Source organism: Hippoglossus hippoglossus, chromosome 21, assembly GCF_009819705.1.
Source record: "Hippoglossus hippoglossus isolate fHipHip1 chromosome 21, fHipHip1.pri, whole genome shotgun sequence".
In the NCBI taxonomy this organism is placed as follows: Eukaryota; Metazoa; Chordata; class Actinopteri; order Pleuronectiformes; family Pleuronectidae; genus Hippoglossus; species Hippoglossus hippoglossus.
Genome location: NC_047171.1, coordinates 5,396,938 through 5,412,155, shown reverse-complemented (window position 1 = coordinate 5,412,155; position 15,218 = coordinate 5,396,938). Strand labels below are relative to the sequence as shown.

Below are 15,218 nucleotides of genomic sequence, written 5' to 3'. Positions count from 1 at the left end.
TTTTTTTTTATCTCCGTCCAAAATACATAGTAAACCTTTGGTTAAGTCCAACAGACAAATCTTGGCGATGGGTTTTTGAGAAATGTTGCAACATAAAAATTTAACTGTTCAATGTTTCAAGACTTTAAACTGATATCAAACCGGTGATGACAACCGGACTAGAGTAAAGTTTCCTGAGTGGAAGAGCAGACGTCTGAAGCTCAATGGGCAGAGGATGGCACTCGCATCATTCAGGTCAGGGCTCCAAGTCTCATAGAGCCCTTTCATTCGACCTTTATTTTAACTCGGGAATACGTTGAGGTACATTTACAATAAAGCAGAGTACAGAAAATAAATAAAACATTCCAGGAAACCAAGAAAACACAAATAAGAAACAGCTAAATTAGCAAAATAGCAAAAAATCAAGAGCAAAAGTAAAAGCGTATGGAATAAATGCAGGACATAAACTTAATTTAAAACTAATAACTCAATAAAAACAAATAAACCAACTAAAGCAAGAACAGCAAGACGTAAAACAAGTTAAAATTAAAAACTTAAATAGCCCAAAGGATAAAAACGACTTGAGCTGTAGATTGTTCTGTATGTTATTCCCATGTTGCAGGTGCATGATGAGAAAAGCTGCATTTACCGAGCTCAGTAAAAAACCGTTGGCAGTGCCTGCATGAGCGTGTTCGACGAGAGCCCACAGTAAAACACAGAGGTGATGCCATACCTCTAACATGCTAAAAAAACATGCGTTCAACAGTGTCTGAAAAAAGAAACGGCGTGTAATAGATATGTAATATATTAACTACAAATACTTTAAACCGTGACTACCTGCCATCTTTGTGGTTTTTATTACAGTTTGCATTTTCCCTCTCTTCCTCTTCTTTTTCTTTGTGTGCGTAAATCCTCCTGTGTGCTGCAGCTTACACGGGAGTATCTGGTAATACTCCCGTGTACGCAGCAATAATAAGGGGAATTTATGTCTTCGCTGTAATGAAAGCTTAGATGTTCACCGGGGTTTGCTCCTTAGCTTTTAGCGCTCTCTCTTTGACACACACAGGCACACGCACACAGGCACACACACACAGGCACACACACACACACACACACACACACACACACACACACACACACACACACACACACACACACACACACACACACACACACACACACACACACACACACACACACAGGCTACACCTGCTCTCGAAGCGACAAAGGCTGGACCTAAGTGACTGAGCAGCCTGGTGCGACTCGGATTTAACAGCGCCAGCCGGTCCTCAACTCATCGTAACACCTCCACCTCACTTTATTACATTGGACCTTTTGTTGTGACACTTGGTGAATCATACAAGCAGATTCCTTTAACAGACACTACAGCTTCATGGTATTCACATGACAGGCCAGTGGAAGACTGGGTCTGATTATACTTCATGTTGCAGTCTGTTTGAGTGCATCTGTCTATTGTAGCTGTTTGAGCGTTACTGTATTTCTTACAGTCCAGTTTTTGCCGCAGTGGATTGGTTCCGTAGAGCAGGACGTGGGCTTCGGAGTGGACTGTCTGTAACTCCTCCAGTGAGGCCTTCCTACCACGGATACACTGTGCACACACAAGTACAGGGGAGATGTCAGTGAAAAAGAAACGGACAGAACACTTGAGTGGGTCTCCGTGCTCGACCATTCAAACTGCCACGGCCAGTAAAGTGCACACTGTGTGAGGAAGAGTTGCACATAGAGGGGCTCAGCTGCTAGTCAGAATTCGGGTGGGTGTGGAAGTGGGAGGAGGGGGGGGGGGGGATAATTCAGGATCATTCTCAAACCATAAAACCTCAAACTATGCAGCAGTGTCAACAGATATGGCTAAATACTGCCCCCTTCTGGTCAAAGTAACAACCTGCAAAACTTGATTTTTTAAAAATCCCTTACTGAGTAGTAAAAACACAACAACAACATAATATACACAAAGAAAATATATCACAATATTCAACACAAACACTGCCGATATCAAATTTCGTAATTATTCAGCATAAAACAACAAAGAGTTTGAAATCTGTATGTTTACATTTTGTTTAAATGGAATATGCACTCAAAATCTCACAAGGATAATAATCTACCACTGAATGTTGGAATCTGATGATTATGACACGGTTCATGTTGAATATTAAGTGCGCTATAGAAACCATGCAACAATAATACACCTAAAACTTATAATAAAATGAAACTTTTGAAGAAAGGCAGCAGGTGTTTATTACTTTAGATTGAACAAACATCTGTCCATCTAAACTGGGTGGACATGAATTTACATATTAATAATGTGTTATTTATCACATACTGTCTAATCCACTCTGTTTCTGTGGAAGTGATTAATAAAACATTATTATATCAATCCATGAAGCCACACCTCTGTGTTATCAAGAGTAACTCACCTCACAGTGCCCTCTGAGGCCTGTTTCCTGTAGTCGGGACCAGATACTCTGGATACGTCCGGCGTGCTCTGGATGACTGGTGGTGTTTCCACACATACACTGGTGCTTCTGCATTAGAGAGTCGTATACCAGACCTGGAACACACACACACACACACACACACACACACACACACACACACACACACACACACACACACACACACACACACACACACACACACACACACACACACACACACACACACACACACACACACACACAGCTTCTATGTTATTATGCATCTTTGACAACATGATTTCTATAATCAGACTATAAGACAACAAGTGTAATTATCTATCGGCTTCATTATTAAGAAAATGTCCAGTGCTGGAGAGGGTCCGGGGAGATGAGATAATTCTGTGCACTGAATAACACCGTGTTTTATATTTCCATCAAATATGTGCATATATGTCGCTATACTATAACATGTGATTAGTAGGAAGACAGTGTGTTTCTAGATTTCTGTTTGCTGATCTTCTTCATAATGGGTTTCAGAGTGAGAGGACAGACATACAAATAAAAAAAGAGCATTTAATATTCAGTGTAAGTTCCATATTATTATTATTAGGGGTTGTATTTCTACCAGACCTGTAGTGAATCGAGGCTTGGCGGTGGGCTCCTGTACGGCCATCGGGAAGGAGGAGGAGGCTGGAGACGACTGCGCCCTGGAGAGCGGGCGGTGTCCCGCGAAGCTGATTGATAACCCGGCTGCTTCCATGGAGGCCTGGTAGTTCCTCAACTGGTGGATCCGCTGTTGCTCTAACAGCAGAGCCTGCTGCTTTCAATCGCAAACACACACACGGTGGCATTCAGTATACCGTGGACTGCAATGTCTTCCTAGTGCCAGAAGATGGCACTAGATACTCACAATAGAAATGTGAAGCTGCTGTACTAAAACATACACACTGCGTCGAGAAGTTGTTATTGTGTTGCACAGGGAGGTTCTAGTTCTCTGTTCTATTATGCAGAGATTCAAATGAGAAGACCAAAGATTTACAAAAAAAGGAAGTAATTCAGGGAAACTGGTTTTGCTTCCACTGTGAAATGTTTTGAATGACGGATAATTAACCTTTAAAATGTGTTTCATGTGAGTTTCAGTTGAAAAGACGATTCTTACCATTAAAAAAAAAGGATAATGCAAACTATTACTCTTTAAAAGAAAACACATTATTCCCAGCGTGATGATCATAATAGTTGAAAGGATGATGTCTACAACACTAGACAATTATAAAGCCCCCCAGTGAGAACTCAGTTAGGTTTTTCAACATGCACGCATTAATAAGTTGGTTTTAAAGTCTCTCATATAAGAGACTGGAAATTATGTATATGTACCAGAGTTAAATATTTGGTATTTCCACTGAAAAAGGAGCCTGACCATGCAGCCCTGTTATTCTACTCTGATAGGCGGGTCTGCTTACACTGTGGCCACCATGGCGACAGTAAGAAGAGTGGCTGATTAAATTTGGGTGAGCGGACAGCAGGGATGGGCAAGACAGAAGAGGACACGGTGTCCTGGCCGCGTGTGGGCGTGCGTGTTTGTGGTCGCAGATCGATTTCAAGCCAAACAGAGACAGATCATACACGTCGTGTGCATCTGGGGACAAGAGAAGGCCATGTGGTGTTAAAGCATGCATGTGGATACGGAGTGTGCAGGAGGTTTTCCATCTCCTGAGCATTTCACGAAACACACTCCACTGTGCATTAGCAGTGCACGAGTTGTGAGTGCAAGTGTGTTTTGTATGAATAGATGTAAATGTAGAGTAGTTTAAAATAGACTGTAAAGTGGACCGCTCAGTCAGCTTTGAAGAAAGGCAGATCAAATGTACAGTGTAATGTTTCAGTCAGTTACTATTAGAGCCATCTGTCACCACTGTCTGCATTAAAATCAAATCACGCCCAGTCTCCAATTTCCACAATGCACTCTTCACCTAACATATACATATATTAACCCTAACCCTCTATTTCTCCTCTACCTCTGAACTTTCCTGAATCTTCTTCTACTCCCAGTCCCACTCTCCTTGACCCTCTCCCCTCATCCTCACCTGTCTGAACAAGAAGTCCTGCTCAGCCAGTCTCTCCCTCTGCTCAATCTCCTCCTGCTCCTGGAGGTCCAGGGGCTCCTGCTTGATGACCATCCCCCGGAGCAGCCCTGTCTCCTGCATGGAGGCAGAGGACAAGGAGGACAGCCCCTGGTGCTCCCGGAGTTCCTCCTCCGTCTCCTCCGGGTGACTCTGATGCTGCCTGGCCGACCCTGAGGCGATGGAGCATGCCGAGGAGACCTGATCGCCGGGCTTCGAAATGATCTAGAGGACAAAAGGAGAAACGAGACCTTTAGGTGGGAGGTTTTACTTGACATTGCTATGATTGTAGATCTAATTTCAGTTGGGTCTTATGTTCTAAACACAAACTGTCATGCAGAGATATAAATCTTTAGAATCAAGGAATCAACTGATATGAGATATAGGGGTGAGGGCAATTAGCCAAACATTACAATATATTAATATATTACAATTTGTATATTTGAGGCTGAAACACAGTTTTTTTGTCTTGTTAGGAGCAACAATTCACAAAGACATTTATTAAGAGAAGATTAAACAGAATCTAGTCAGGACAGACAGAGAAATTTAGCTTTATTGAAACAAGACAAGTGAGGGAAGGAAAATCTTGCCGTCTCAACTGAGAGAACATCAGGGACAACAATGTGCAACGCTGGAAAACCTGCACCACTCCAACATGTATTGGTACACTGAACATGTTTTTCCGTTCCAAAAATAGCTAACTGATCAGTTCCAGTTCAAAAACAATGAAAAGAACTCAAAGTTTAATCAAACAAAGGCTGACATTAGGCAGGCACTTGCGCTATCTGTACAGAGATAAACCAGATCTGTACTCTGGACTCTTTGTCTGGTTATTTGTTTGTTTTAAATCTCTATGACTACTTGTAATTAATACAGGTACGTGCACTGTGCCTGAGCCTGTGGTAGAGAAGAAAAAAAAACTCAGCTAAAAGACATGAGGGGGAAAAGAGAGGAAGAAATGTAGAGGGCAGATTTTTTTTTAGGGAGATTTACTGTGTCCCTGTCTCTGTCGTCAAAGACCTCAACCTTGATGTGCAGGTCATGATTGGAGTGGGCCACGGTACATGGAGAACGAACACACACACACACACACACATTAACACACACAGAGGAAAAGACACACACTGAAAGACACACATACATACGCACACACTTGACTGGCATATTGCCCAGGGAACAGTCCATTGACGTCAGAGAGCATGCTCTAGCCTCATCCCAGTCCCTCTTCTCCAAACAAACTCAAAACACTCCTCCACTGCTGCCGTGCTGACTCTCTCTCTCTTGTTGTGCTCTTTTTCACTCAACCCCACACCGCCCCTCCCGTCTCCTCCCTCCCCCTCCTCCTCCTCCTCCTCCTCCTCTTCTTCAACAGAGGAAATAGTTGCTGGGATATGAACCTTGCTGGGGGGACAGACACTAATAACGCCTGTTGAAAGATAGAGAGAGTGGGAGGTGGAGAAGGGAAGGTGCTTGTGTACACAAACACTTGACACTAGTTGACTCCACATATCTAACTCTCTCTTTCACACATACACACACTTTGACAACAATATCAGTTAAGTAAGTATACCACAGTGTTGCCTTAGCTGTCTGAGATAATTAGCGGTGGAGGCAGCAGGCTCAGGCTGGAACCCATTCAAGATTCTTTCATTCCTTTCTTTGCTGCCAACATGTCTAACTGTTTAAAGCCAAATTTGAAGTTCGCAGGAAGTGCCCACTTTCCTTGCTGACTTGACAAAAAAAAAAAAAAGTGAACAAGGAAAGGAAGGAAGGCCACGGATGACTCATATTTTACAAAGCGGTGGGTCTCCAGTGGTTGACAGGGTAAATAAATGGAAATAAACACACCACTGGAGTATTTGTGAGAAAAGTTTGTAACATTGCCCTTACTAGTACATATGGAAATAATCTAATTCAGTGGCAGGCCATGGTGGAGCTTGTCACTGGGATGAGAAGTGGTACTTTCAATCCTTCTGCAGGGACTGCCGCAGTCTGGATTATTCTACTTACTCGTATTGAACAGAAAGTGAATTGCTAGTTTTAAGAGGCTGACTTTATTATGCAGCAATAAACAGTGTTTCCTTGGGCTACTTTTTACATTTCCCCTTGTGCCATGTTCTTTTAAAAGGCAGTTAAAAGACAAAACAAAGGCAACGACTAGCTGGGGACGTGTAATCTATTCAAATTAAATCCTGTAATAGGAAGAAAAGGACTAGCGTGGATTCAACTGCATACATTAATATAAGAAAAAAACATCCAATGTCGCCTTACGGCAAGAGGGTTACTGGTTAGAATCCCGGTCTGGCCAGTGATCTTTCTTGTGTGGAGTTTGCATGTTCTCCCTGCACTGGTTTTCTCTGGGGAATTCAGCTTCCTCCAGACCAAAGACAGATCGGGCTAAACTAATTGGAGACTCTAAATTGGCCGTAGGTGTGAATGTGAAAGTGAACGGTGTACCCGCCAGCTCCAGGTCCCCCTGCAGCCCTCAGTGGATAAGGGGTACGGATGATGGATGGATGGATACAATGGTCACTTTACTATAGCACAGATCACCAGCTCCAGATTATTCTTGCTTGATCACACATTGTTTGCTTTTGACAGTTACTTAAATCCTAACTTCTGAATGAGAATCTCAAGGCATTTTGCATGTTTTTGCTTTGAATTAGAGGTTCAGCTAACGCGCCCTCCTCGTTCCAGGTCACATCTTGAGTGTGGAATCATAAAAATAAAGCGCAGATCATTAAGCTAGCTGAGCTTTAAATGCGATACAGAACGTCGTATGGCTCCAGCTCACTGAATAAACACCATCCTCTCTGTGCTTTTTCCAAAACATCAACTTTAACATGGACGAGAAGTTAGTTTAAAAACGTGCAACTTGTTTCAAGCATTGCTGTTAACACTTGAACGGTGTCTGAATACAGTGAAAATGTAGAAAAGGGATTAGGCGGGTGGTAAAAACATTAAGTATTCACACATACGAGTAATGTGTGAGGAACATGACTGAAGAGAAACTTGGAGCAAGTGTTGCTTTAAAACAGATTTAAGGAGCTTACAGTGGAAGTAGTTCTGCTGATGACAGGGGGATTACACATGTGGTTTGCATTTCTACAAACTGTAAACCTCTGATTTGAATGAATCATATTATAGCAATAACTGTCTGAAAACACATCTTTTCTCTATGTGACGCTGGAATTGTGTTCATAGTCAGCGCGATATTTAAAAAAATAAAATAAAACAGGAAAAAGAAATTCAACTTAACACAAAATATGGGCACAATAAAGTGCTGGCAGGAAGTAAACATGGCTTCTTACTTCACAAGTCAACATGACTGGTTTGGAGATATCTGCACTGGATACTGTAGATTTATACTGTACCACTTTGTACTATCTGGTTAATACACAACTGGAGTGACTGTCTTACATTAAAATTAATATTTCCTCTGCCTGTTCTAAACATGACTTTTTACTTGTCCTGTGTTGATGGTACGGAGCTACTTCAGAATTATTCATTGTCATTCTTCAAACAGTTCTACAATATACTGTCACATTTTATTGTTAGTGTGGAGGACGTTGTGTGCAAAGCTTTATAGAAACAGCCTATGGTGCAGAGTGAAGTTAGGAAACTGTGTTCGTCCTACCTGGTTTATTGCTAAAGAGGAAGTGATTCTATGAAGAGAACTGCACCCATGAATGTCTATAGCTCAGTGTCCACTACAATTAACAAGCCAAGCCGATAAGATGAACGTTTCGTGAGATATGCATTCCACATACAGACGGACAGACTTTTGGAGAATTAGTAGGTAAATGAATTAAATAAACTTAAGCAACAAAAATATAAGAAAATATATATGATGATTCTAAATGTATTATTATTATTCAGTGTTTCAGTTTTTTTTTAATACGCCATCCATTCTCACCTGTCATATTCACATTTTAAGCTGCCTGGATAAGAGCAATAACACAACTTACAACTTGAAGATAACCTGGTTTTACTCCTGAGCTCCAGACTCACAACAGCCTGCAGTCTCGAAGCAGAGGGAGTCACTGACCGCCAAACAACACAAACATAATGGAGCTGAATCCTACAGGAAGTTCTGTACGTACACACACACACACACACACACACACACACACACACACACACACACACACACACACACACACACACACACACACACACACACACACACACACACACACACACACACACACACACACACACACAAACACAAAGAGCCATCTCCCTCTTGACAATGACACTTACAGTGCTGCAACTCCCCTCATCACGTTACGCGCACACACACACACTGTCGCATATATAAGCACACACTTACACACACACACACACCGACAAGGATGCAGGTCATTTCCTGTGTGACCATATATGGAGGCGACTTCCTTAGAGCACAGTTGCCAGGGTGACAGGGAGAAGTAGGGATACATGAACAGAGACAAGAAAGACTGCTGAGAAGACTTGATAACTGCAGGCTGATTCATCCTGCTCCTGGACCCGAGACAGGATTCACAGACATTAACCAAATCAGTGTCGTGTAGATGGACAAATACTGACACACACACACACACACACACACACAGAGACACACACACTGAGCTACCTTGTTGATGATGTGCTGCTGCTGCTGCTGTTGGAACAGTTGCTTGTGTTTCTCCAGGAACTGCTGGTGCTGCTGTTGGACCACCAGCTGCTGCAGGGCCTGGGCCTGTCCACACTGCTGCTGGGGCAGTGGGGCTGACTGGGTCCTCCCCAGGGGACGGTGGCCCCGCGCAAGCTTGGAGACAGCGGGAGACTGCAGCGAAAGACCACCAAGACCAACTGTGTTGAACACAGAGTGGTTAAAGTCAATTTATTATCATTATTATTATTTTAATAAACACAGTCACATTTAAATATTTGTGGCTACAATAAAAAATTGTACTTGCTCACTTAATTGTGTCCAATGCCTCATGGCTGTGAGGCCCTGTGGGCTTTTGTGTTTAATGAGTTTGCAGCGTGTCAGAATTTATGTGATTAAGCTGTTGAGTAAAATGTTTTGTTGCTAATAGGATTACACAAATGAGTCCCAGGTCATAAAAAAATCCATAATTTTGCTTTGAGTACAAGGCAAAGGTGACGTTACATTTAACAGTCGAGCAATTTATCTAAAAAATACTACTGCTAATTACTACTAAGTACTTATTCACTTAAAAACTTGCAGAACAAGAGTTTATTGTGTAAGATTTATAGCGAAATAAAAGAGAAAGCTAATCAAACAGAATTACACTTTATAATTAAACTTACTGTATGTCCTGTCATCCTATCAAGAGTTTTCTGCATGTATTACAACAGTCAAATTACGGATATGTGCAGTCCCAGTAGCCCAGCTGAGAGCAAGAATAAACTTAATTGAGAAACCAGCTACTCAATGTTGAGCAGTAAGGAAAATGGATGTTGTAATGAACACTGACCCACTGGATTATGGCTCTGCTCCAGCAGCACCATGTGTTGGAGGAGGGGGTTGTGACCAGCTGTGCCCCCTCCGACCCCCTCCCTGTCCAGCGCTGAAGATGCCAAGTAGGGGGGTAGGTGGGCAGTGGCCAGGAAAGGAGGGGTCAGAGGAATGCCCTGCTGTAACGCAGAGAGATGACTCTCACCATCTTGGTGTCCTGATACCACCTACAGAGAGAGAGAGAGAGAGAGAGAGAGAGGAGAGAGAGACACGAGGAGTGAGAAGAGGATGACACAGGCAGACGCAGATGGATGGAGACAGAAGGGTCAAATGAGACAGAGAATGAGTGAGATGGACAAAGAGAATCAGAGCGAGAGACAGAGGGACTTGAAAGATGCCAAAATTCTGGGACCGAAAAATGATACAGCTCTGGAGCCTCAGTTTTGGAATCTGCCGCCTTCATGTACAGAATCAGAAAGACAAACGCTCTGTGGTGGTTGGTTTACCGTTATCTTTTATCGTAAAGTTATCTGTCAGTGAGTGTTGTCAACGCATTTACATGTGTTCAAACTACAATTTCTGTGCATGTCTTGTTCTTTCTACCCAGTGCTACATTGTAAAATTGTATAATATTGTGTCAATGTACTCACAGTGTTAGTGAGGCATGTGGCTGGCAGTCCCAGGGTGATGTTGGGCAGAGACGGAGAGGTGTATAAAGACAGCTTGCTGAGAGACCCTTCCCTCGCTGCCAATCTCTGAAGCAGGGAGGCCTGGACATACACAAGCACAGAACATTGCAGTAAATCCTATTTTACACACACACACACAAACTAACTTCAACAAACACAAATAAACAAAAGTTGAGCCTCATCCTAATTATAAGTGAAACTCTAAACCCAAGTCTTAACCCTCAAACAGCCAGAATAAGATGGACAGAAAAATGTCTTCACGTTGTAAAGTCTATGACTCAAACTTTACAAGCACGCGCACGCACGCACGCACGCACGCACGCACGCACGCACGCACGCACACACACACACACACACACACACACACCCCTCCATTAAAAAATAAACACTGCTAATCTCCTCCAGGAATCATCTGGTGACCACACCAATGCCTAATACACACAAACACGAACAGACGCACACAAGTATTTGCATCTGCAGTCATACACATGCACACACGCAAACTGATGTGGGTTACCTCTCCTGGGCAGCTGGAGATGATGACCCCATTCTCACTGGGGATGTTACTGGAGCTGTTGTTGGGGGAGCTGGGACCAGAGCCTGGTGCACTGTTGCATGCAGACTCTAAAATACACACAATACAGAAATAACATTAAAACATTTTTGATTCTGATAGCCAAATTGAAACAAGATGTAACGGAGCAACAAAACTACGCACCGGCCACATCTAGGGAACGCTTCTTGGCAGTAGTGATTAGACCATCTTTCCTGCGGAGGAGAGGGCTGCTGCGGCGCTCTGTCACCTTCTGCTTTAGCCTGGAACGAAGCTTCAGGTTGGGCTCGGAAGCTGGTGAGATACAGAGAAGGAACACGGAGTGGGTGGAGGACTTACTCAAGAGGTAGAATAAAATAAAACTTTTCTGTTACTAGAGCTTTTTGTCTTATTTGAGGAAACACGACCGATAACTGGAAAAAAAGAAGGTTGTCCAAAATGTTGTCACATCCCACATGCAGCAACAGGAGATAACAAGGTGAATGAAGTCAAGTATTTGATATCAAACTGGAAGCTGAACTTAGCCCCATAAATGTGTTGGAAATGACAGGTTTTCTAGAAACAGCCGCTCTGGCACCCAGCTCTGTGATAGATCGCTGGGCCACACGAGTGGGAGCTTGTTCGCAGGCGTGTAGTCGGGCTAATGAGCTCGTCCCTATAGGCCACACTGTATGTGTTGGCTGACAGATTCAGGAGCTGAGGTTAGCAATCATCAGGTGACAGTGGGGAAGTGCTGCAACGAGAAGAGAGACGGCCAACTGGCAGCTTTCATGACCCCACGCTTAATGATGCTGCCTCTGTGCATCTGCTAATGAACACTGCTTGTTTCCAGACACTTTTAATTTGCGTGCGTCTTCATGTGTGGGTATGTGTGTGCCGCGCTCTACATCTCTTGGGGCTCTGCTTGCAAACAGATGCTCCCGAGCTGTATTGGTGAGTGGCTTGTTAGTTTCTGGCCAGGCTTGGTTCAAAGTCACTTCCTGCCAGATTACACCAAACTCTGGCTTCCCTCTATTAACTGAAGCTGGACAGTTGACCAACGGCTGACCCTGCGCTCCTCCAACGACCTCGTGTCAAAGACGTTCATTAAGAGAGCCAGGACTTTCTACTATAGTCAAGTGTGCTATATTCCTTGATAGAGGACTCATTCAGGGTCATTATCAACCTTCGGGCGCTTGCTTCCAGCAGCTTTGAATCCTAATCGAGGTAGGATGAAGCTTCACTAGGTTTTAATGTACTTCACAGAGGTGCAAGCACGACACCTCCCGGTCAGTGAGGTTGAGATGACCTATGGTGGATCTATAACGTCTAAGTACCTTTTCAAATGGACTTTCACTTGTAAGGGAAACAATGCTCCAAGTTATGAAACTCAATTATTTAAAAAAAGTGCTTCTTCAGAGTGGAGAGCACTCTTTCATTGTCTTCGTTAAGAGGGAGCGGGCGAGTCAGGATGTAATGCTATGCTTACGTGAATGGCAGGAGAAGAGAGTCTACGAGGAAAGGAGCACGGTGCATCCACGTTCAATTTTAGTCCATTGCAAAAGGAACTGAAGTAGTTTAAGCTTTTTAACATCGGCTATTGTTGCGATAATTATTGAAATATAATGTAAAACAATAAAAGAAAATGACTTGATATTTTTATTTTACCATATCAGACTAATACAGCCAATTATGGGGATTTTGCCGGATGCTGATCTCGGTCATGGCAGTAACATTTATAGAATCACTTCCTGTTTAGCAATTTGTCTACAAAGTAAAAGCACACTGTCTGTTTTATTGCTGTAATGCTTTATATCGAGTTGAATTACAGAACTTTTATTTCAAAAAGCTATGAACTTGTTTCTGAAGATTTTGATATGAAACAGCAAACAGCAATTCAGTTCATCATTCCACCTTATATATAAGGCTGGTTGATCATGGACGCACAGAGTTTATTGCAGATAAACCAGGTAGGATGAACTGTGAGCCATGTTGATACTGAACGTACGTTAACCATCCCCCTAGATTTAAACACTATTACACTCATAGGATTTATTGACAGTGGCTGCAAAGGTGATCGAGACTGTAGGACTATCTGGTGGGAGCCATGGAACAAGAAACATGGCACAAATTAACCAGAGAGGGGAGGGGAGGGGGGGTATTTCTCGAGTAATTAAGAAATGGATAAATAAAAAAAAGAGGAGTGGACAGAGCAAGAGATAAGCTGGTGAAGGTGAAATGGAAGGTTAGAAGGAGGTTTGGACGACAACAAAGGAGAAAGAGAAGGAAGGTGAAGTGGGGCTTTAGTCGCAATGGGGGTGTTCACCTCAGGACACTGTGACTTTGAAGGGTGTTAATGCCGACTGGGCAAAAGCGCACCAGTGTGCACACGTGCGAACACACTCGCTGCAGAGGGCCCAGACTGTTTTTACTGCTGACTCTGGCATTTTACTGTAGCCATCCCTCTCTCTCTCCATCCATCCATCCATCCCCTCCCATCTCGCTTTCCCTCTAATTCCCCCATGTGCCCTTTAGCAAAGGTGGATTTGCCTCCTTGTCCTACTTTATGATGGCGATGACGCAGACAATAAACAGCATTTCTCGTCAGACATCCTTGCACATTCTGATTATTGTTGCTCCGGTCTCGTCAGGTAACGGTATGTCTTCTTCTGTGTTCCTGCTGAGGCCTCGCCACAGTCCTGACATTACAAAAAATTCCACACAAGTCATGAGAGGCCAAAGTGGCTATTGAGAGGAGGAAGGATATCGCACAATAGTCCCGGTCGCGCTGCATATTTACTTTATAATGCGTCACATCCTCAATGTCATGTCTCCTAATAGACATCGCTGGACTGAGGAAGCGTTGCCTCTCTGCGATCTTCTCAAACACAACTGTTCAAGACAACTGTTCAAAAATCATAAACCTTCCCATTTGATAGCACATCAATAGCAGATTAAACAGGGTGCTTAGGATTTCAATAGGGACTGGAGGAGGATTGCTTTTCTGATACATAACATATTGATCGGTTGCTCGTCTGTTTTGACAGATTGGAGTCCCGAGCTGCTAGAGTCATGCTGGGGGAAGCCGTACTGCTCCTCTACAGAAAGGGATCGATGAAGTAGTTTTCTGAAACTCATCACTGATGCTTCCCAGAAACAACATATATGTGGTTGATACATTAGACAGATCGGTTGGATGGACACAAACAGACAAGCAGACATTTGGAGACAAAGATTTGTCTAATTTTACATATTTTCTAGCACGAGAAAGGCAAACTAAACCAGATTGAATTGATTGAAAATCTTTATACAGCTCAGGTATTGCATAAACAGGATATTTGTAGTTACACTTGTCCTTAAATGTAACATCAATATATTTAAACATCTCCTCTGTGTAAAGAAAGAGAACAGTATCTGAAGCATTTTCGATGCTCGTATCAGAAAACCAAGAAGTCCGATAATCAGTGAGGACAAATGGAAAAGCAAGGATTGAGTGTTAATATGACAAGTTATCTCCATTAAAGTCAGAGGAGATGAGCCGGTAGTTTAAAAAGTATGATGGAAGAGAGACAGCCATGGTAATAACCACGTTAAATTGTTCTGCAGCACAACCTCACTCACTGCTCTCTGTGCTGAATATGAGCGTTGAATGGTAGAAAATGAAACAAAGAAAATGAAAATGTTGGCTGTAGAGATGCTGCATGGTTTAAATATTCAGCGCACAGTGTGGTATGGGAATGGGACTGTCTGACAGAGTGAGGGAGAATAGAAAGGGGTCATCGTGACAAGTCTGCGTCTGTCATGATGGCCCGACAGACTTCCTGCCGCAGCATTCAGAGTGGCCCTCTGTGTTCCATTATCACAAAGCCTCTAAGTCTTGGACAACGACCCCTGTTGTAATATACTGTACGCCTGGACTTGCAAGAGAGAAAAGGAATTCTTTACGTACATTTATAATTTACACGCATACATTACCCACATGGGTCACCACAGGCAAAAACGTCATGCCTGACAGTT

General features: G+C 43.0%; 1 protein-coding gene across 3 annotated transcripts in view; it reads right to left on the bottom strand.

The window, feature by feature from the left end:
- hdac4 (histone deacetylase 4) overlaps positions 1-15,218 on the bottom strand; it is a 112,324-nt gene that overhangs the window by 25,017 nt on the left and 72,089 nt on the right. For 2 of the 3 annotated variants that reach the window (XM_034573599.1, XM_034573602.1), the window contains 9 exons: positions 11,388-11,516; positions 11,187-11,293; positions 10,631-10,750; positions 10,000-10,207; positions 9,150-9,367; positions 4,499-4,759; positions 3,045-3,234; positions 2,415-2,548; positions 1,486-1,588 (listed from right to left, as the gene is read on the bottom strand). In XM_034573599.1, the coding sequence (XP_034429490.1) occupies positions 1,486-1,588; positions 2,415-2,548; positions 3,045-3,234; positions 4,499-4,759; positions 9,150-9,367; positions 10,000-10,207; positions 10,631-10,750; positions 11,187-11,293; positions 11,388-11,516 (1,470 nt within the window). The remainder of the gene's footprint in view (positions 1-1,485; positions 1,589-2,414; positions 2,549-3,044; positions 3,235-4,498; positions 4,760-9,149; positions 9,368-9,999; positions 10,208-10,630; positions 10,751-11,186; positions 11,294-11,387; positions 11,517-15,218) is intronic. The other variant, XM_034573601.1, reaches the window with a different exon arrangement.